Source organism: Enhydra lutris, unplaced genomic scaffold (genome assembly GCF_002288905.1).
Source record: "Enhydra lutris kenyoni isolate GAN:26980312 unplaced genomic scaffold, ASM228890v2 scaffoldscaffold12, whole genome shotgun sequence".
NCBI lineage: Eukaryota > Metazoa > Chordata > Mammalia > Carnivora > Mustelidae > Enhydra > Enhydra lutris.
Window position 1 is genome coordinate 31,161,488 of NW_019154096.1, and position 23,122 is coordinate 31,184,609.

The 23,122-nt window shown below is 54.1% G+C and overlaps 1 protein-coding gene across 2 annotated transcripts in view; it reads right to left on the bottom strand.

Annotated features, from left to right (window-relative positions):
- The window catches only part of LOC111145168 (discs large MAGUK scaffold protein 5), a 118,557-nt gene that overhangs the window by 22,639 nt on the left and 72,796 nt on the right, over positions 1–23,122 (bottom strand). For both annotated transcript variants that reach the window (XM_022499872.1, XM_022499871.1), the window contains exons 6-17: positions 20,719–20,978; positions 18,922–19,234; positions 13,676–13,860; positions 11,909–12,034; positions 9,400–9,532; positions 8,828–8,955; positions 7,985–8,160; positions 7,505–7,608; positions 3,966–4,058; positions 2,563–3,582; positions 1,676–1,799; positions 1,194–1,338 (exon numbers count right to left, since the gene is read on the bottom strand). In XM_022499872.1, coding sequence (XP_022355580.1) covers positions 1,194–1,338; positions 1,676–1,799; positions 2,563–3,582; positions 3,966–4,058; positions 7,505–7,608; positions 7,985–8,160; positions 8,828–8,955; positions 9,400–9,532; positions 11,909–12,034; positions 13,676–13,860; positions 18,922–19,234; positions 20,719–20,978 — 2,807 coding nt within the window. The remainder of the gene's footprint in view (positions 1–1,193; positions 1,339–1,675; positions 1,800–2,562; positions 3,583–3,965; positions 4,059–7,504; positions 7,609–7,984; positions 8,161–8,827; positions 8,956–9,399; positions 9,533–11,908; positions 12,035–13,675; positions 13,861–18,921; positions 19,235–20,718; positions 20,979–23,122) is intronic.

Here is a 23,122-nt window from a genome sequence, read left to right on the forward strand (position 1 = left end):
CATGCTCAGAGGCAGCATCCAAAATGGCCCTGCCCACAGAGAAAGGTCCTGCTGTGCCCATAGAGGACTGGCATATAGACCTGCACCGGGACTGGGCTCACCGGGAGCAAGGGCTTCCACTGGGAAAAATAGGCTCTGAACCCTGTCTGGGCCCAGAGAAGTGGAGCCTCTCCTCCAGGATGAGCGGGAGAGGCTGGATGGGCATCAAGGACCTTGAACGCGGACCTGCACATTTCATTCAGGACAGCTGCCTAGGACACTGGAAGGCAGAGAGTCAGGCCTCGCCCACCTCAGGAGGGCCTACAATCAGACCCAATGATGTCCTTTTCTAGCTGTGTAACGAGAATGTCTCTTCCCCGCCTGAAGCCTAGAGTGGAAAAAAATCTGAACTCTGCATCATGGCCGTAGGCCCTACAGGACCTGTGCCCTATAGCCTATGCTCTCCTCCTGACTCATTGTGCCAGTGCAAGGTTCCTCATTCTGTCCCAGGAGCCCAGCACACTGTTCCAGGGCACTGTTCCCTCCTTCCTGGGGACTCCACCCAGGTCTTGAGCAACTGGCTTCTTTACCTCCCTATCTCTGTAGCAACTCCCTCCCCTCCCCCAAGGGGCCCTTCCCTCCACCCAGTCTACTTCCCACCCTCTTCCAAGTCAGAGCCTAGCTGGCTGCCCTGCTCTGCAGTCTTCAGGGTGACTCAGCACTACCTGGTACCACTCTGGAACAAGAACAGTCCATGCCATGTAGTAGGTGCTCAATTAAAACTTGCCAAACAACTGAATGAATGAATTAATGAATAGGGGACCTTGAGCCAGTAGTCAGTTCACCTTTTAAGGCTCAGTCTCCTCATCCATAAAACAGAGACAACAACAGTCCTTAGCTCAGGAGGCTGCTGTGGCCCTTAAATGAAGTTTACAAAGGTCCCAGCATAGTGCTGGCATGTGAGCTCTTAAGCACCAGCTACCACCACTCTCTCTCTCTCTTTAAATACCTCTTCGAGCTCCATGCTGGTGAATGAAGAGAGGATCCTTAGCATTCACTCTTCCTGGGGCCCCAGCGCTGCTCTAACCAGCCAGCCCCTCCCGGCTAGGCAAGGACACTTCTCAGCTCGTGGGTCACTCTCTGCACCAGTAGCTTTATGTGCCTGTGACCATGGCCAGCTGGGGAGCAGGGAGGTGTGGGGTGATTTCACATACCTGGGATGCAAACCCTGGGGGCCGACCTCTCTGGGTACAGGCGGAGAGCTGCAAGGACCGACCCTGTGGCTACGCACAGTGTAGACAGGGTTCCTCAGCATGGAGCTCACAGTGGTGCTCGGGGTCATGCTCCGGGGCACAGTGCCTAGAAATGGGCTGGGTGAGAACAATCACCCCAAAGCACCCAGCCAGCCCCAGACCTGTGCAAGCTCTTGGCTTTCTCCACCTGTAAGATGGGAGAACTCGCTCTATCACTTCCTATTTCTCAGGCTGCTATGGGAAAAAATTTCTTAGCCCTGAAAAGCTAAGGAATGTCCCTGATATAAGACTGAATATCCCAGACAGGGCAGCCATTGCTAGTTTTCTGGACACCTCTGGGCTGAGGACACAGTGGCACCTTGAAATGACTGCCTCCCCTCTCCCTAGGAGCAGGCAGCCCTGCGGGCCCACCATGGACCCTCCTCCCCACCCCAATGACTCACCCGCAGATGCCCTGCCGGGGTAGAATGGGGGGTTGCTGTGCCGGCTGGAGTGCCCCGGTGAGTACAGGGACCATTCCTGGAGCTCTGGGCAGAGCTCTCCACTGGCCGGAATGCACTTCTGCTCCTGCAGGACCCAAGACAAGAGACAGTGGCTGGAAATGGACATGCACAGGTGTCTTCAGGTCTGTCCCCTAAGCACTAGCTCTCCCACTCGGACACACAGCATGACAGCCAGGACAGGTCACTGCTCATTCATGTTGCCTTAAGACACCTGGACAGGAAACACTTCCTTAGAAACTACTCTGGAAGAAAACCACAGAGAAAGAATCTGTTCTCCGGAGGAGACAAATTGGGTGCAGGAGGTGAAAAGCGTGAGAGCATCAGGCACGTGTGTACAGCTGCTCCTGGAAACTCGCACTGCTGGCTCAGGGTGCTCGTCTGCAGAGAGTCACATGGGTTTGTCGCCCAGCTCCCAGCAATTTCTCCCATCTGGAAACGACTACAGCTCCCACAACACAAGCCAGCTGCCTCCTGCTACCGGCCAGCAGATTCACAGGTGCTCTCATGGCTCTCCAGACCCTTCCAGGCAGGTCCAGGTCACAAGTGCAAAAGCTTCTCAATAAAAAAGCAAATCAGACACCACACCCAAGAAAATGCTCCTGTCTTGGCATCACATGCCATTAACACACACACTCCCCCCATCACTTTCCTGCCTCCTATGGAGGGTTCCATCCCACTGGCACCCACCAGCCACCCCACTCCCCTTTTTCTCGGGTAGGTGCTTAGAACGAAGGCAAAGGAGCCAGGGCTAAGCAAGAGGCTGGGGACATCAGCTCGGGGCCCCTCCCCACACCCTTGCCCATCCCCACCCCCAGGCTGGGCCCTACCTCCAGGAACTGAGCAGGAATCACTACGGGAGCCAGCTTGGGCCGGAAACTAGGAGCGGACTTAGGGCGACGGCGCTTCTGCCCCAGCTCGTCCATCTTCTGGGAGGTGAGGTCTCCATCGCAGGACTTCTTGGCAGGTAGGTAGGAAGAGTCCCCATCCCCTTCGGGGTAGTAGCTGGAAGCAATGCGGACCCTGCCCTTGCGAGGGGGCGAAGTGTGCGTGGATTCCCTGGGGTCCATGTCAGGGGGCAGGGCGCTTGGGGGGCTGGTGGATGGGGAGCTGCCCACCAGAGTGGCCTCGGACTCAGAACTGGTTTCCAGTCTGTGCTGGAACTTGATGGAGTCACTCCTCCTGGGAGGTTTTGGGGGTGTCAGAGGCCCCATCCTCTTGGAGGGCTGGGGGGAGTGAGCAGACCCAGGGCCAGGGAGCAGGTAGTCTATTTTGGAGGGAGTCTGGGGGCGCTTGAAAGTGTTAGGGTCGAAGATAGACTTTCTTTGCTTTGGCTTCTTATAAACAGAGAGCTTCTCGGGCCCTGCTGTGGAGCTGAGCACGGCCTTGGGCCAGGTCCCGCCACTGCTGGAGCCCTCAGGGTCTGCCTTATCCAAGGGGGCCTCTGCCGCCCCACAGGGGCCCGTCTCAGTCTCGAAGGGCAGCAGGGGTCGCCGGCTGCGCACGTCCACCAGCCCATAGCCACGCTCCCCAGAGGTGTCTGAGCGGAAGGAGCTCAGGCTGCGCTCGGAGGCACTGGGACAGGCCTGGGGGGAGACTGGGAAGGGCCCCACAGGAAACGGCTTGTGCAGGAAGGAGCTGCTGCCTCCCGGGGGGCCCAGCTCCCTCCTGTCCTCCAGCCTGTCTGCGTAGAAGATGTCCGTCTGCGTGGAGTTGTTGTGCTGCAGCAAGCTCCGTTTATTCTGAGCCTGGACCTCGGCGCCGTGGGCTCGGACGCTCAGCATCCTATCAGAGTCCTTGATGTTCTCAAAGATGTTCTGGCCACTCCACGAGGAGCTCTGAGGGAACACCTGTGTGGGGATTGCAGAGTGAGAAAGAGCGGGTAAGACCGCAGAACCAGGCGCTGCCTGCATCCCTGCGCGGGGAGTGAGGCTCAGCAACGGGCCACACACACCCCAAAGTGTGCCCGAAGAGTCTCTACGATCACCTCTTTACTCCGTTCAGACTCAGGTGTATACCACTGTCCCCAAAATGTCCTTCATGTCTTGTTTTGGTTTTTAAACCAGGATCGGGTCAGGGTTCACGCACACCCTGCACTTCGTAAACTGATACCTTTGTTTCAAGGACTCCCTGTGACAGAGCGACAGAGCGTAGCCGCCGAGGCACATGGAGCTGAGGCTTTGCTGCCGCACAGCCGATGAGAGCGGAGCCGGCACAGGGCGCGGGTCCTTACCTTCAGGAGGGAGAGGGTCAGGGAGTCCTGGCAGCTACGGAGCAGAGATTCACACTCATTCAGGGACTTGTTGTCCAGGGCAATGCCATTGATCTAGGGCCAGAAAGAGAGCCCATCAGGCCCACCGCCAGGTCAGGGTCTCCGCCAGCCCGTTCGGGACGGTGGGCCTGGCTCTCCTAGAAGGGGCCCAAGTCTGGAGTTGGCAAAGGAGAGAAAGCCCCTCCCCAGTAAGGCCTGGGAAATCCAGTGAGGCAGCTTGTGAGGCAGAGAAAACACACAGCCTTAAACCATGCGAGAGGCAGGTGCTCATCCGACTGGGACCAGAATAGCAAGCACCCCGCGTGGCACCACCGGGCTCTGCTGCCGTCTGCCGCGTGAGGTATGACTGCAGCGCAGAACTCCTTCACGCACGGAACAGAAGATACACACGGCTGCCCCCCAGGTCGGGAGACGAGAAACGACATCATGCTGTGGAGGGTCTTTGTAGACGGTTAAGTGTCGGGTGAGATGCTATGGTAGCATCTCCGTTCACAAAGATTCTCCTAATCCCGTAGGCCCGAACCCCTGTCCAGATCTCATTAGATAAGCTCCAATCTTCTGAACAAGCGTATGCGCCACAGTGAATGGTCAGCCCGGGAGGCACCCAGACCACGGAGTGGTGCCCAGCAACACAAAGAACACGCCCGTGGTAGCCCCACCACCTGACGGCTCACACGGCTTCATGCTGGAACAGCCAGTCGCAAAGGTCACGTATTGTACAATTCGACTTAGGTAGTATGTTCTCGCGGTGACAAAACTATATGGATGGAGAGCAAATTAGGTGCCAAGGGTCATGGAGGGGGAATGGAGAGCCGGGCTGTGGATGCTCCCATTGAGGGCTAACACGGGAGAGATCTTTGTGCTCGTGGAACAGTTGTGAATCTTAATTTTTTGTTGTTGTTACTTAAAACATGATAATAAAATGACACAGAGTGACACACACATGACTTCATTGTCAAACCCCTGGTTTGGATATTATTTAGTCACATAAATGTAACCAACCGTCAGAGGAAACTGCATGAAGGGTACATAGGACCCCCCCGTACTACCATCGCCACATTATTTATTTTTCGATATGATTTATTCAATGTCATAACCGAATTATATCTCTATTTTAAAATCAAAAGTTTAAAAAAATAGGCAGAGTGATTATTTGGGGGCGATGGATTCATTTGGTTTTTTTTCCTTTACAATTTTTCCACATCTTAAAATTTCTTCACAATGGCCACACTGCTTTCAAATTCTGGCATCCTCCGAAATCTTTAATACAGCGAAGATGAGAATCAATGAGCTCCTACACCCTCTGCAGGTAGGACCGAAAAGGCCACGATCTCTTTAACCACACGGGGAAAGATCATGTCAACTGTTAATGCTGATATCCACGGATCCTGCAATCCATGCCCCCGGGGAATGCACCCTGCGGCACACTCCCGTGGGTCCCCGTGGAAGGATGCAGCAGTGGACTTGCAGCCCTACTCGTAAAAGCAAAAGCAACGCTGTCCTGACTGTCCATCCGGGGAACTGGTGAATGGCTTGAGATGCTGCACTATGGAATAAGCAACTAGTAAGTTACTGACATGCCCTAGGCAGATCTAACAATGTGAACGCAAATGAACCTGCAGGCGAGGCTGTGGGAAACAAGAAAGGAGGTTAGCAGCTCAGGATATTATGATTCCATCTGGGTGTTAGGAAAGGAAAAGGGAAAAATAAAAGGAGGAGGAGAAGGGAAGGGAAGGCAAGGAAAAAGAAAAGAGAAGAAAAGAAAAGGAGATACAAATGTTTTGAATATTTCGGGGTGGGGGAAAACCAGAATAAACTGTTAACTGCCATTAGGGTAGGAACTGGTAGACGGGGACTGTAGAACCAGAGCAGGAGTCATTGTCATGTGTGCCTTCCCGTACAACCAGGATTGTGTGTGTGTGTGTGTGTGTGTGTGTGTGTGCGCGCGCTGGTGGAAGTATGTGACTTACATTTTAATGAGTCAGTTAGAAATACTAAATTAGGGAACCTGGGTGGCTCAGAGTTAAGCCTCTGCCTTTGGCTCAGATCATGACCTCAGGGTCCTGGCATCGAGCCCCGCATCAGGCTCTCTGCTCAGCCCTTCTCTCTCTCCTCTCTCCACCTACCTCTCTCTCTCTGCGTACTTGTGATCTCTGTCAAATAAATAAATAAAATCTTTAAAAAAAAAAAAGGAGGGGTGCCTGGGTAGCTCAGTGGGTTAAAGCCTCTGCCTTTGGCTCGGGTCATGATCCCAGGGTCCTGGGATCAAGCCCCGCATCAGGCTCTCTGCTCAGCAGGGAGCCCCCTGTTCCCCCCCCAACCACCCGCCTGCCTCTCTGCCAACTTGTGATCTCTGCCTGTCAAATAAATAAATAAAAATATTAAAAAAAAAAAAAAAGAAAGAAATACTAAATTAGGCTCCATAATCTCACAGCATTTGGGAGGTCTGATCACCAGGGACGCCATTCAGTGTCTGCAAAAGGGCGGTACACACAGGTGATGTCCAAGGCAGGGCTGTATGCAGTGGCAGAAACCGAAAACAATATGTATGTCCACAAGGGGGCGCGCTTCCAACTACCGATCATCAAACCTCAGAACAACACCATGAAGTGGATAAAAACACCGAGGGTGAATTTGGAAAGCTATCCATGGTGTGGAACAGCAGGATGATCACGCTATTATGTCCTAAAAAGCAAACAAAGCCCAGAATACTTTATCTGTGTATAGAGATTTGTATGAACACTCACAGCCTGGCTGGGAGCTTATCTTGCAACAGGGAGCAGAGATTTTTCTCCAGCGGCAGTATTAAAGGGAAAAGAGGGGACTAATGTCTTATACATTTGTGTACTGCTTGACTACTCTGACACATATGTCTTACTCTGGTGATTAAAAAGGAAATTTAAAAAATAAATGGATATAATGTTTAATAAAAGTTTTTTTTTAAAAATCACATACAAAAAATAACAATCAATCACATACAGACACCTTCTTTTTTAAAGCTCATGTAAATAGGGGCACCTGGGTGGCTCAATCGGTTAAGCAACCGACTCTTGGTTTCAGCTCAGGTCGTGAACTCAGGGTCATGAGATCAAGACCACGCTCAGTGGGGAGTCTGCTTGAGATTCTCTCCTCCTGCCTCTGCCCCCTCGTGCACACTCTCTTGGGCTCTCTCTCAAATAAATAAATATTTTTTTTAAAAACTGATGTAAATATACATTCATGTGTAGAATAAAGGCTGTAGAAAAATACATTTCAAATGCTCATTAAGGTTATCTGTAAGGTGGTACTATAAGAGGGAGTCTTAGTTCCTTCCTAAACCACCTCTGTATCTCCTGATTTTCTACTATAAATAGAAACACATTATCAGAGAAAAAAAAAAAAAGTTTGTTAACATTAGAGAACAAGGCAAACGTGAACCTCTGGTCATTACTTTGTGTTCAACCTCCCAGATGTCATCTAACTGTCCATGTGGAGCAGACAGCCCTAGCCCTGAGGCTTACCGCCACAATCCTGTCTCCCACGGCGAGGGACCCTTCCTTGGCGGCCGGGCTTCCAGGCACCACAGCGGCAGCGTACACGCCATTCTCCAGACTGATACCGCTGTCTGCAAAACCCACCAAGGGCAGACACAGGCGGACCCAGTTAGCCCCGGCCCTGATCGCCTAGCCCTGGTAGTCCCCCTCATCTTTGTGAGATAAATTATGAAGGGAACATTGGTAGACTGCGACCTGTCCATCCCAGAACCCAGGCCAGATCGCACCCCCGCAGGGGCTCAGTGACGTCTGCTCTGGTCAATCAAATACTCGGGAGACCAGCAAGACCCGGGACGCAAGTGGCCCCCTGCTGGGGAAACACATGCTGCGTTCAAGCGGCATCCACGCCCCAGGAACAACACACCTGAAAATGCACACCTCCCCTCTGCACAAGGAAGGGGGGCCCTGCCATCTGGGGCGCCCCGCCCACCTCTGCGGGCCCACTACCTTTCTGTCCACTCAGGTTGATGTACAGTGGTGTGATCACCTTCCCGCCCAGGGACTTCCGCCGCCGCACGACCATGTTGATGGCGCCCTCCCCGTGGAGGAGCGCCTTGAGGGCCTGCTTCTTGTCCTTGTTGATGAGGTCCACGTCATTGATTCTCAGCAGCCAGTCGTTGACCCTGAGGAGGGGCACAGCCAGGTCAGTGCCCTCGCGGGCCTTGGGACCCGTGGGTAGGCCGCACCACTCCAGTCTGGGAAGACGAGGGCGGGAAGCGGGTGCCCCACCTACACGCTTAGACAGATTTCCTCTTCAGGATGTCAAATGGCTACACTCACAGAGGCTGGAGCCAGACTGCCAGGGGGCGATCCTGGCTCCACCCTTACTAGCTGTGTGACCCCCTTCCTCCTTCGGACCTCAGTGTCCTCATCTGTAAAATGGGGGCAAGAGCAGTAGAGAACCTACCTCATAGGATTTTAAAAATGAATGAGTTGGTTGATTATACAAAGTGCATAACTCAGTATTTAGCAATTCATTATCACTCCTCTTTCACGGAATGGGCATGTGATACACACCCTACAATCTTGCACATGCCACACCGGAACACTTTCCTAACTAGAGAAGTGAAGGGCAGCACCTGGGGCCTGAGGAATGCTCAGACTCACGGGCGCCAGTGAGTCACAGTCTCCATTAACAACGACGTTAGCAGTGGAGCCTGCCGGCCTGACCCTGCTAGGCCCTCCAACACCATGGTGCGCTCATTTACTTGCCACCTGGCTCTCTGGGTCCTTCGCAAGGGGTAGGAGGGGTCCCCTTCCCTCCAGAGCCTGGGCCTCCTCAACTCTTACCGTAAGCGGCCATCAGCAATGCTTCCTTTGTCCACTTTAGTGACAAATATCCCACAGTCCCCAGGCAAACAAGGCTCATTCACACCTTCTGCCATATCGAACCCAAGTGCTTTCAAGTCAATATCCTCCTGTCAAAAGAGCAGCAGCCACACACTTTACACAACAGTGAACAGACACAGGTTGCTCTTAAACCTCAAGCCACTCGCCCCACGGTGAGCACTGCCCCTCCACGCCAGACGGGGCACTCGGTCCCAGGATGAAGCCCAGGAGCAGCTGCCATTGGCCTCTTCAGCCACTGCAGATACACGTCCCTGCAGAAGGGCTCTGCTCTGCCCTCCTCCTGCCATGCCCCGTGCCAGCATCTGCCACTGGAGAGGCCACGGGGACCAACCTGCCAGAAGCTGGCGTGGACAAGTACAGGGAAAAGATGCATGCACCCCAGGAAGAAAACCGCAGCCCTAAAACTGACAGCCATGAACCTGGGAACCTCACAAGTGGGCCGTCCTCTCCCGTCCCCCTCCAAAGTGTCCCGGTCGGGAGAACAGGGGAGAAAAGACATTAAGGCCGCTCACCGTCTCCCTTTCAAACTCCACAACTTCCGTTTCCCACTCCATGGAATCTGTGTCAATGGCCGAGTCGTGGGAGCTGTGGGCCATCAGCTGGCGGAATCGGGCCTCCTTCTCCAACTGGGACTCCATCTGCTCCCTAGGAACAGAGAGAGCCATGGCAATGGTCCCCTGGGAGGCAAAGGTCACCATGAAAGCTAAATGGGGCTCCTTTTGCTCTTGGATTAGATGCCAGTTTCCCAATAAATCTGGAGCAGCATGCCAGGCAGGGCTTCCTGGATATCAGTGGTTTTTCAAAGGGGTTTTTCAAAAAAGACCCAAATTCGTCCCAAATTTATCCAAAGGTTCAATGCAATTCCTCAGGAAATGGCAGCAAGACTTTTTGTGGATACAGACCAGACTATTATAAAATGCAGAGGGAAAGAAAGGTAAGGATCTAGAAGAGCTAAAACAATCTGGAAAATGAAAAACTAAGTGGGAGGAATCACTGTCCTCAATTTTAAGACTTTTTCTACAGATTCCTCCAGTAATCAAGACTGTGTGGAACTGCCAGGAAGACAAACACAGAGACCACTGGGATAGAACAAAGAGTCCAGAAATACCCCACAAAGCACAAGAGATACAAAAGTACTTCAGCCGAGGAAGGACAGCATTCCACGAGGGAGGCAGGAGCCCCTCCACGCCCACAGCAGGAAAACGATACCCCAACCTAGACACTGGGACTCCCATAAAAACCAACTCAAAATGTATCACAGACTGAAATGCAAAAGGTCAAGCTGCAACACATTTAAAAGAAAACACAGGGGAAAAAATCGTTGAGGTATATGGCTAAGGTTAAAGACTCTTAGACACCATACAATCCATTAAAAATTAAAAAAATCAGTAAGTTCGACCTGACCAAAATAATAAACTTAAGCTCTCAGAAAGACCCAGTTAAGAGATGAAAAAAGACCGAAACCTGTGCCATCCCCCAGCACCTGACACTCTTGGTTCTAAAACCTGTGCCCAGATGACCTTGCCAATTCATCAGCGCTACCCGCTGGGCTCCGGGCACGCTCCTGACCTCCTCCTGGTTCCTGCTCAAGTGCACACGCTCGCACGTCCACACCTTTGTCTGGACTGTGCTCTCGCTAGCCAGCTCCAGAATGCTACTGAGCCTCAGGGCACAGCCCCAAAGTCGCCTTCGTGGGACCTGGCTCCCACCAGCCCTGGGCAGCCCGAAGCTCTGGGTTTCCTGCTCGCTGCCCCAGCTCATCTCACACCCACTGGGGCGTGTCAGCTGCCTCTGCAGATGGGGGGGGGGGCGCGGGGGAGGGGCCCTTCCTCACCAGCACCGGTTAGACAGCCCAACAAAGGGGAGGGGCAGATTCAGGGATGCATGACAAACAAGTGGAATTCGACTGTCTTAGAAGTCCCAGGCAATTCCAGCTCCGTCAAAATGCACAGCTGTCTCCGCGCTCAAGCCCCCAGGATCCAGGCTTTACCTTAATGTGCTTCCGTCACTTGTTAGACCCAAAGTAGGTCCCTGGAGAGAGTGTGTCACTTTGCCTCTTAGCCTGAGATTTTCTTTAGAGTCCCCAAGCCCAGGAGGTTCTGGGTTTTTATCTGGTAAATGAAGCTGGCTGGCTCATGTCAGAGTTACTGAATGAGGAGGGAGGGGAGGCTGTCACTCTGTCTGAACGGCGCTGCTCCGGCAAGGGAGGCTTGCACGCTCACACTCACAGTCCTCACTGCCCTGCACCACCCTATCAGAAAGGGGAGCCGTGGCTTCTGCCCTGCAGGGACAGCTACTAGGTTCTGCCAATCTCTCTCTGCAGCTCTGATCTTTGTATCTTCAGTCCACTGCCCAGGGTCACCGAGTCTCACATCACAATCCTGGGTGCAGTGCCATAACTGAGGGGAGGCTGACACCCCAAACAGTCTCTTCTGAATGGGCATCCTGACACCACAGGCAGAACGGACCACCAAGTGGTGATGGTTTTCCAAACACCGCACCACGATGTCAGCGCCTGGTTCACAAAGCCGTCGCTTTCCGACCCGCCTGTGGTCTGACCTCCTGTGTGCAGTGAGCCCCACAGGGGAGAGACCTGGTCCACTGTTCAGTGGCTTCCCCAGTGCCTCCCACAGGCCTGGCCCATCCAGAGCAGGCACATGGTAAATCCCTGTAGAGTTAGTGAATGAATGAGGTAGAAAGGGAATGAATGAATGAACGAATAGTTACACACTTGCCTGTCTCCAAATGGACTGCCTAGGCACAGAGACCTTCCTTTCTATGTGCCTTTGCACATGGTGCCTGCCCACCTCCGCGTGCTCACCAAAGGGCCGCCATCTTCTGTGATGGTTTAAGAATTTCTCATTAACTCTCAACATGCAGGTGGCATTCAGACCCATTCTACAGATTGACAGAGTAAGGCAGAGTGAAGGGACAGACAGCTGGCCAGCACGCAGGACAGCCATGCCCTGACAGGAGAGGGGCCACCACGAGCCCCACCAGCAGGCACCCACCCCCACGTACTTGAGCTCCTTGAGCTCCCGGCTGACGTCGTTCTTCTGCTTGCGTGTGTCGTCCAGGCTACGCAGAGCTTCAGCCAGCTCGCTCACTGCCCGGTCCCGCTCCCGCCTGAGGTTGTCACAGAGAGTCCTGGCAGAGAAGGCAGAGGCCGAGGTCACTGTGAGGTCACTGTAGGGGGCAGCCTACGGTGGACTGTCACCCCAGCCCCCACAGCCCCCAGTGCCCACCTCGCCCTCAAACGCACTGAGGGGCCGCTGGAGAGTCTCCAGGTAAGGCCACCCAGGCCGACTCCATCAAGGGGCAGAGAAGATACAAGGGCCAGGAAAGGAGACATCTCCGCAGTTACAGGGCAACGGGTCCTGAATGTCCAGTGCTCACCCCACTGCTTCGCCCTCAGTGTGCCTAGGTGAACAGCCACCTGAGCCCCAGCCCACCTGGCAGGCCCCTGGATGCCAAACCCACCACAAGCCTCATATCTACCCATAAGCAGGCCTTTCTAGAGCTGGCCCTGACCCCACATCTAGACTGAGCCCCCCACTCGGACAGGACCCATGCCTCATGCACCTCTGCAGCCCTGAGCTCTGTCCAGGCGCAACATGCAGGCAACTCCCCACCAAAGGACAGTGGCTCCTGGCACCGCAGGACCACCTCAGCCATTCGCAGAGCAGGTGGGGACAGGTGGCCAGGCAGCGGGGAAGTGCTTACTCTGTGCCACCTCCAGAATGGCACCCTGTCATCAGATGGCCCTACGGGCTAGTCCCCACCTCTCCATGGCCCCCAATCCCCTCCTCCCTGAACCCTCACCTGCCTTGCGAGATAGTGGTCTCTCCTCCCGACAACCACAAGGGATCTTTCTGAAACTCTCAATGACCAAGTCCCCACAAATACCACCACAGCCCCTTGTGGCTCTCCACCAGCCAATAATCAAGACTACACTCAGGGCTTCCCTTTCATGGCCCCAGAGCCCACCCTCAGGAACCCTGTCAGCCACCTCTCCTGTGACTCCCAAATCTACAAGCAGGTCCCTGCCCTGAGCACACCACACGCCTTTGTTCATGGCCATGACCATCCCCCCCACTCCACCTGGAAAAGCTCCACTCAGGCCCAAGTTCTAACTTGAAGGTCATGCTTTCCAGGGAGAATTCCCCGCCTAGCCCCCCCATGTCCTGCATGGCCCCTTCACAGCTCTGACCATGGCCCTGGAATTCACCATCCATATTTTCTCCCTCCCCTGTTACCCGATCCGACAAAGCTGCCCATGGCCCCCAGAGCACTAGCCCGGGCTGGGGGTGGGCATCATACCCGCCTGGGAGCCCTGGAGGCAGTTTCTCTCTCAGGGTCTCCTTGTACAGGGGACCTAAGATCCTGGCACACAGCAGGTGCCCACAGAGTACCAACTGAAGGAGTGCACTCTTGATACATCCGTGTCATCAGAAGTCTCTTAAGAAAGAAAACAGTCTTTGTGCCCTTTCATGGCTGGGGGAGGGTCTCATCTAGACAAAGCGTACACGCAGATGTCTAGGTTGAAATGAGACGAGAAGTAGAGACGTAATGAGCACGTCTAACGTGATGTCGCAAGGCTCAGGTGAGAAGGGAGGAGCCGAGGTCACGCCCACCTTACTCGGACAAGTGTGAGGCGAACGTGATAACCACTACACTACGGAAACGCGGCACTTACTCGGACAAGTGGCAAGTGATTCTGACCCTCCCCAGCGACGCAGTGCTTCCCGGGGAGACTGGGGCCCACGCCAGCCCGGGGCTTCCCCGTACCGGATGCTGTCCCGCTCCGCCACGATCTTGTCCCGCTCCTGGAAGGCCCAGTCTCGCCGGCACTTGGCCACATCTGCCTCCTGGAGGGCTTCCTTCAGCTCCTGGCACAGAGCCTTGCACTGCTTTCGAAGGAGTTCAGCCTCCTTGTTGGCTCTCCCAGCGTCCATTGTCACCGTGTCTTTGATCTGGTGGGGTCAAGGGGTAAGCAGAGGGATGGTTACTGAGCCTTCTGGTGCAGAAGTGCCCTCTAGCTGGTGCGGGAGCTGGGCCTGAACCCTCAGGAGCAGGAGGGAGGGAAACATGGGATGTCGGCCCAAGCCCGTCCCAACACACCCCTGCTGCACCTGCACCCCCACGGACCACCTGTCCCATAGTCACACTCGAGTCACCTAATGACACTACGCAGGGTCCTGTCCAAACTCTCCCAGCCCCACAAAGAGCCTGTCCCAGCACCCCAGCCCCTCCTGAGCCACGGTCTCCGTGGCTCCGGTTAACGCCTCCCCTGGTGTGCGGGTCCCACACTCCTCCCGGCCACTCGCACGCTCCTATCTTGGATGGCCCACGCCGTCTCTCTAAAGAGGTCTCCTGTCAAAACCCAATGACGCAAGGCCTGCATGCAGTAAAAGCTGCAAATGTCGATCATGGTGGTCCCCAACCCCTTGGTCTGCAGTACTCATTTTTATGCTCTGGCATACAGAGTTATTTTGAAATCTGAAAATACACCATTTTTTCTGCTGGTGAAGTCCTGTGTGTCTCAGTTTGTTTAAAAAGCTGAAATCGGAAGCATTTGCATCTGGACACCGCCCAAGACTTTACATGCTCGGCTACTGTTCCAAATCAAACTCTTGGAAGCACCCGTAGAAGCAGCTCCCTCTGTGCCCCGGGAACCCTTAGATGACGCTGGGAAAGTGACAAAGGGAGCATCTTTGCTCCCACCTCAGCTCACAGGCTTTCGGAAGCAAAATACCAACAGGATACAAGAGGAACAGGGTCTGCAGTGTGTGCACCAGGAACCCCCCACCTCCAGCAGTAGGAAGCCGGAAGACAAACACAGCAAGAAGGCCTCTGCTGGCACCGAGACCCAGCTTCCATAGCAAGCCCGGCAGGCCGCCTCTGCTCACACACGCTCAGAGAAATCCCAGAGGTGCATCCGAGACACGAGGACGAGGGGAACAGAGGGAAACACAGAGTCAGTTTACAGCCATCCCGCTTCTCTCAAGTAGAGTCAAGAGTCAGTAGGAGCTGGAGAAAAGTCTGCTCAGAAAGTACACCTTAGGGGCGCCTGGGTGGCTCAGTGGGTTAAAGCCTCTGCTTTCTGCTCGGGTCATGATCCCGGGGGTCCTGGGATCGAGCCCCGCATCGGGCTCTCTGCTCAGCGGGGAGCCTGCTTCCTCCTCTCTCTCTGCCTGCTTCTCTACCTACTTGCGATCTCTGTCTGTCAAATAAATAAATAAAATCTTTAAAAAAAAAAAAAAAAAGAAAGAAAGTACACCTTAACTCCAGGAGGACACAGTAGCGGGTGCGCTCTGCTCACACCTTACACTTCCCAAGATCAATTCAAATTATTCCCGTTCTGATTTTTCCCCACTCTCATGCAGTGCTGGGGGTCTGTTCAGTTTGCTATTTTTTGGAAACTGGTCATTACTATTACAGGTGTCAAGAATTTATTGTAATAAGGAATAGGTTTAATGATCACATGTATTTAAATTTACATTTCACTCAATGTTCTATAATATATTAATACAGTTTCATATTTGAAACATGTTGCATGGGGTTCCACTGAAAGGTCTCTGCACTTGGCCCTGGAGAAGCATCCCCAGGTGAGGGCCAGAGGTGGGAACACGAGAGGCCACCCCAGGTGTTAGGCAGCTCCCATCCTCTCTCCCCATGGTTGGTCTCCAAAATGAATTCACTCCCAAAGCGCCATTTCCAGGTGAGAAACACAAGAAGTACAAGACTTCGTTTTACAGAGAGGGGAGAACAATGAGGCATCGTAAAGGCACCGTAGCACAGGGAGCTGAGATCCTGGTAACACTGATGAGGGCCCGGGAAGTGACTGGCCCAGGTCCTGCCCGTTAGTGGGGAGCTGTCCTCCATGCCAGGCCCCTGCTGCCTGCTCCCGGGCTTCCTCCTCTAACTGTGCTGCCTCCAGGTGGCAGCTCTTCATCTGGAGCGGCACCACCCGAGACCTCCATCTGTCTGCTGTGGGTGACCCAGGGGCCGCAGGCAGGGACTGGGCCTCATGAGACACTCACCTGGCCCAGGCACAAAACCAACAAGAACAACTGCACAGAGGCACACGCGGGTCCCAGGGAGAGGGCAGTGCTCCCTGAGCAGACAGCTCTCCCTGAGCATGCCCGTCTCTTCCATCCGGGCAGTATCTCACAGCCGTCCCCAGACATGGGAATGTTCTTGAAATGCCCTCCTGCTCGTCCTCCACCTCCAGCAGTCCTCGCTCCCTCACACATGGCTCCCGCTCTCCCCCAGCCCCAAGCTTAGTGCCACCAACAGCTCTAGATGTCAGAGACGCAGCCGCATGCAGGGGCAGCAGGAAGGTGAGGACATGGGAAGCCACTGCGGCTTAAGGGACCTTGCTGGCCTTTCCATGGGACAGGAGCTCTGGCAGAGAGGCTGGTCCTGGGACATAACCTGTTATCTGGAGGAACCTCCGTGTCAGGCAGCGGTGCCCCACAACTTCTGGGAGGTAGAGACCAGCTGCCCCACGCAGGTCCTCCGCCCTCCCGAAGGCAGGGACCCTTCACTGCCATCTGGTCGCCAGGGGCCAGAGGCTGGGACAAGGGCTATAGATGGGGAAGCTCCTGTGGCCATGCCCATTCAGGGAAGGGGGAAGCAGGAGAGCGGGTAGCATCCAGAGCCAGACGAAGACCCAGACAGGCCCCCTGAAGCCCTCCTTTCGCCTCATAATCCAGAGAAGAGGGTAGAGAGGGGGAAGGGCAGCCAGAGAGGGAGGAGAAAAGAGAAGGGAAGAGTGTAGAGAATGCATGGTCCGTCAGAAAGAAAAGAACCACCTCCTCAGCTGAGCAGAATGAAGGCAGCTGAGCAATCAGGGAGGTAGGCTAGCTGGAAGTCTGACCCCACCACGAGACGGCTGCTGGAGAGAGATGGGGTCAATCCCAAGGGCCCTCGTCAGGCCCCAGGAAGAGAAGACCCTCCCGACCCCACCTCAGGGCCGGCACAGCCAAGGCCGCAGACCTGGACTCCTATGGCCAGGTGGGGTGTGGTGTTGTCTGAAAAGCCAGACAAACTCTAGAAGGAGCCAAGGGTTTCAGCTCTGGAAGCTGCCGGGGTGGGAGCAGGGCTTCTCCGCTCCGACCTGCTGACTCGGAACAGTGCCTAGAAGAGATTCCTGCCTCAGCTGACAGGCACACTTGACGTGCAGCCAATGCCCCCTGCGAAGGCCCGGAAACCGGGCTCCAGGCTGAAGGGCACGCAGAGTGCTGGGAGAAGCGGGGGTGGGGGGAGGATGACAGACCGCCCCCAGCTGCCTGCACCGCGGGAGGCCCAGAGCCCTCGCGGGAGGCCCAGAGCCCTCGCTGCGACAAGAGCACAGTTAACCTCTGTAACTGCGGGGTGGGGGTGGGGGGAGGCTGATGGCCTAGCACCTTCTCGGCGGGTCACACATTCTCCGCGACCGTGTCATTTAGTGACTGACTCATAGTTTTCTTCTCACCATTTTGTTTTCCTTATTTAATATCAACATTTCCCCCCAACGATTCAGCTCTCAGACACCAAAATGTAAAAAGTGAGAGGATGCTGTCTAGAACGATGACCAAGTACCAACACATTATCTTTGCCCATTAAAAATGCCCTCATCACGCTCGTATTCCCTCTCACGAGGCTTTCACCTCTGGGGTCTGGAGAAGTCTCCCTCCCCTTTTATGAAGTCGCTCTTATTGGCCCTTCTGCCAACAGAAACAATTTCGTGGGGTTCACTCTGGTGCTAACAGGGCAGTGAGACTTGGAGGATCACAACCATCATCTTAATGATAAAGGGAACCTCTACTGCCACAGCCACCCTGTAAGGCGCTCTCACGTCCATTTTGTAGATGAGGAAACTGAGGCCCAAAGAGGCAAGAGGTCTCATAACCAAGGAGCGCCACTCTCCAAGCAATGCCCTTGTCCCTTGCGTTTCCATGGCCCCAAGCACTGCCTGGGCATAAGGACGCATCATAGTCTGCAGAGAGACTCACAGGTCCCAGTCACCCCTCAGGCGTCAGCCCTGCCTCGTGCTCAGTCCAGAGGGCTCTGGCCGCGACAGTCTAATGCGCACTGCCTCCCGCCCGACCTTTAACACCTTACTTTTTGCGTCTCACAGACCAGTCTTCAAGGCTGTGTTGTAACTGACCTAGAATGAAGAGGCAGGAGTAGAGGACTCTTCCAGTGGGGAAAATGCTGTGATCAGTTGCAGCAGCTCTAAGCACAACCACAGCACCACCCAACAGGACAGGAGGGGACTCTCAAACAGAAATCCATGAGCCCATACAGGCCCCTGCAGCACACACACCTGGACTTGGGGGGACATCGTGTCAGTAATGAGGCCATGTGGCTCAGGCAGGAAAGAGACTCCTTGCTGATCACTCAGGAGTCAAGCTCAGTGGCCCAACTCTGAGGCCACTCGACCCCAGCCCCTGACCCCGAGGCATGTCCCCCAGGGAGCAAAGCTTTAGAAGGGTCTCGGGCTCAGCCTAGCACATCTTCCCAGTAGGAGCCCAGACCTTTAAAGAGCAGATTCCTCAGATCTAAGGGATTGGCTAGGAGGGGAGGGGCATTTCTGAGGGCCCTCTTCTGCGTTCACAAGGCCAAAGGTACCGATGGCTTTGGGCACTTGACCTTGGGCTCTTGCTTCCCAGTGAGCAAGTCTTTGAGAAGTGCACTGACCGTCAGCACAAGGCTGGTCTACGACCCCTTAACCAAGGGCTGGGTATGGGAGCGTCTATGCGCAGAGCCCACGCATGTCTGTGTGCGTCACCAGACTGCCTACATCACTGTAAGCTCCAAGGCCCGGCCCACAGCTGGACTTCCCTTTGCACGCCCTGTGGCCCACACTGGAGCTGGGCCCAGGTGTGAGCTCAGCAGCTACCCAGGCGGCACTGCCCAGCACACAGGCCTAACAGGAGAAGGCCTCCGCTCTGCCAGGGCAGACAGCGCGGCCACGACAGCCCTGCTCTCACACCACTCTCCCAGAGGCCGGGAAGCCAGCCACACACACCCCTTGCCCCGCCCACCTGCCGCAGGGCCTCCATCTCCTCGCTGGCTGCCTTCTTCTCCGACGTGCTGCTCTTGAGCTTGGACTCGGCCAGCTCCACCTCGGTCTGCAGCTTGTCCAGCTCAGAGATGACCTGGTCGCGCTCACTCATGATAAGCTTGTACTCGCTGTACACTGCGTCCCGCTCCTCCTTGTACTTCTCCGACTCCTTTGCCATCTTTGCCTGCATGGTCCTCAGCTCAGTCATCTCCGACTGCAGCAGCTCCATCTCCCACTGCAGGTCCTTGTTCTGGGCCGTGGCCTTGTTCAGCTCGTGATGGATCGCCTCGAACCTGGGGGAGAGAGGCAGCTGTGACACAGGGGCGGGGGCCCGCCCAGGCAGCGCTGCTGTCCTGGACACTGAAGCGTGAAGGAGGGAGTGAGGTCATCCGCACCTCTGAGAGGGGGAAGCCACGGGCACCAGTGCCCCCGGACCTGGAATTTTTCTCAGCCTTCTATAAATACCAGAAGTTGATCTGAGGACTTCATGCCCTCTGCTCTACCAGAAATATCAGAGCATTTCTTCCACAGTCAAGCTATATTATCTTTTAAGAATAAAACAAAACAATGCTAGAAACACAGCATATGAGAGATAAACATGGCCTTTATGAGCATTTAATCTGACCACCTCATTTCCCAGATACAGACAATAAGGCCTGGGTGTGGGGTGACTGGTGCAAGAGGACGGCTCACCCCTTCCAGCCCAGGAGGCACCTTCCACACAGGCAAGCCTGCAAGTCAGAACCCGCAGCTCTCCAGCTGAACACATATTTTTTAGAATAGCAATTCTTCATGGAATTCCACTGAGAAAAAAGTGTGTTCTCTGATCGCCTACGTTGGGAAACACTGTGTCCCCTCCTGGAGCAGCTGGCTAATGCAGAATCCCAGAAGGAAGGCTCTGAGAAGTCCTGCAGACTCTGAGTCTGCAGTCCTGAAGGCTCTGAGAAGTGCAGACACCTGTCTGAGTGGAACTCAGCAATTCTTAACCCTTTTCACACCTAGAGAACACCTTGCACAGGACACCAGCGTGCACTCCAGAGGACTGGTGTTCAGTAGGACTACACCCTATGAAACACTGTTAGAGGGCAGGGATCACTTCCCTACAGATCATATATACCATTTAAAAAAAAGAAATTTGGGGGGCACCTGGGTGGCTCAGTCAGTTGAATGGCTGCCTTCGGCTCAGGTCATGATCCTGGAGTTCTGGGATCAAGCCCCACATCTGGCTCCCTGCTTGGCAGGGAGTCTGCTTCTCCCTCTGCCTGCTGCTCCCTGTGCTTGTGCGTGTGCGCTCTCTCTCTCTCTCTCTCTCTCTCTCTCTCTCTCATTCTATCTCAAATAAATAAATAAGTAAATAAGTAAATAAAAATATTAAAAAAAAAAAGAAGAAGAAATTTTAGAAGAAACAGTGCCTAAGACGGTTAACTTTCCTATTTGCTGGGTGGGTATGTACACAGAGGGAAGAGGCTTACGGGGAGACCTAAGAAACAGGGTGGTCAGAACACATCAGAACTGCGGGGATGGGGGGAAGGAGCACAATTCCCAAGCCACACGGAGAGCCAACAAAACGTTTCCCAAATGTTCCAAAAATATTTTTCAAATGAAAAGGCACAGTTCCCTTGCCACCTCCCCCACCACCCCAACCCCCTGGAAGTGGCTGGAAGCCTTGCAGATAACAATAAGCCCATGAAGGGGAGCGGTCCTAAGGCCAAGTCAACCCACCTGGCCCTCTGGCTGTTCTCGGAGCACAGGTTGCGGGTATCGGGGAGGCCCTTACCTCCTCAGGGAGAGGGCACACTGGTGCTGCAGCTGGATGGCCGTGTCCCTCTGCTGCGTCAGCGTCTCCGCCTGCTTCAGCAGACGCTGGTTCTCCTCCTCCAGCTGCTCCAGGCGGCTCAGGTCCGAGTTGTGGATGGCCACCTTCTCGCTGTACCTCTTCCGCAGGGCATCGTAGTCTTTCTTGACCACCTCCAACTTGTCCATGGCCGTGTCATACAGCTTATTGAGAATCTCTGACGACCCGTTGAGCTTCAACACCTGGGGGCGAGAGCGTCACACTTACCAAGGGCCTAAGGACAGGAGGAAGGACAGACTCACCACTCTCGTCTGCCTGACTAGGGGTAGTATTGCTGACAAAGGAGGGGAGGCCACACCCTCTGGCCCTGAGGAGTCTTGAGGTCTGATTCCACGGGCCCTGCCGTCATACTGTCAATTTACTCATTCACAAATATTTCTTAAGTGTGCAGAAAGGAGTTCTGAAGCAGGCCCGAGACTTCTATCCTAAGGCCTGCTTACGGGGCACCTGGGTGGCTCAGTGGGTTAAAGCCTCTGCCTTCGGCTCAGGTCATGATCCCAGGGTCCTGGGATCGAGCCCCACATGGGGCTCTCTGCTTGGCAAGGAGTCTGCTTCCCCCTCTGTTTCTGCCTGCCTCTCTGCCTACTTGTGATCTCTGTCAAATTAAAAAAAAAAAAAAAAAAAAAAGGCCTGCTCACAAGTCGATCCTTGGCTGGCGTTCGGGAACCTGAATGGCTAACAGTTCCCTACACTCAGGTAAAATGCTCCTCAAGTGGAAAGCAGGGTTCCTGGGCCCTGGACGGGACGAACAGTGTGGCTTAGGCTAAGCACACGCCTTCTTCTGGGAGTCCAGAATTTCAGTACTTGCTAGGCAGAGTGTGCCTGGGAGGCAGGAGCCCAGGAAATCCCTGGGCCGGGAGTAGGTCCCAATTCAATGAGAGAAGAATTAAGTGTGTCCCATGTGACTCCTCAGGGGAGAACTTCTGGAAACTTGCACCTGCCTTCCTCTGGACTTCGCCCCATGCACCTCTTCCCTTCGTTGATGTTGCTTTGGGTGCTTTCGCTGAAATAAATTTTGGCCCTGAGTATGATTATATGTTGAGTCTTATGACTCCTCCTAGCAAATCACCAAACATGGGGGAGGTGTAGAGGATCCTTAATACAAGTATCTATGCTGGACAGGACACATAAGGACTGTGGCTTGTGGACCTTTTATCCTCATGCGAGGATACAAACACACAGAGACACGTAGGTAGAGAGAAAGAGAGATAAAAATAACTTCAGAGCATCAGAAGGGCTATTAACAAAAGACAGAAGGCCTAAGGCTTAAAGAGGCCTCTCTAAGAAGGTGACTTCTGAGTCTGGATACAAACGAAGAGTAACAGTTCGAGCACAGGGGGGTGAGCAAGTGCAAAGGTCCTGAGGCAGGAACCACCACACATGTCCTAGGCACAAAGAAGGACAGGGCCCCAGGCAGAGCCCAGTAAACAAGGAGTTGCACAAGTGGGCACACAACTTCAAGGCTCAGGGCAAACAAAGACTGTATCCTGAATGAGATGGGAACCACGAGAGGATTTTAAGCAAGACAGTATTCTACTCCAAATCAGACACTGAAGTTCACTCAAGGTGCTGCTCTAAAGAATAAGAAATAAAATGAGTGCATTGGTTGCCAGGGTCCTGCTGACTTCTGCTAAGCACCCTGGGGGACCTGAGCCCTTGGGTGGGTCACTCCACATCTCTGGGTTTCGGTTTCCTTATTCCTCAAATGATAGGACTCAACCAGAAAAGCCTGCTTAACCGTTCCAACTGCAACAGACCAGGAATCATCTGCTTATTCAGCACAGACCCTGAGTTACCAGATTTCTGCAGCCCCAAGAACCAGGACATGTGACGAATGAACACTCCATTTGAAGGGAGGGTTCGCCCTCAGTAAAGACGATGAACAAGAAGGAGCTAAAAGTGTAAAGCACAGAGACAAGGAAAGCGAGTCTACTCCTCTGAGACCTAAACACTGGCTCCCAGGACTAGTGACTGCTGGAAAGGAAGGGTACCCCAGAAATCAGCTCAGTCAGGGTGGGCAGTATTTTTCCCTTTTTCTTCCCTCTTTTTTTTTTTTTTTTTAAGCAAAACTCTTCCTTCAAAGAAAATCTTACAAGGCAAGGATACTGAAATACAAACCCATTTTAAAAACAGTACATAGGGGCGCCTGGGTGGCTTAGTGGGTTAAGCCGCTGCCTTCGGCTCAGGTCATGATCTCAGGGTCCTGGGATTGAGTCCCGCATCGGGCTCTCTGCTTGGCAGGGAGCCTGCTTCCCTCCTTCTCTCTGCCTGCCTCTCTGTCTACTTGTGATCTCTCTCTGTCAAATAAATAAATAAAATCTTTTAA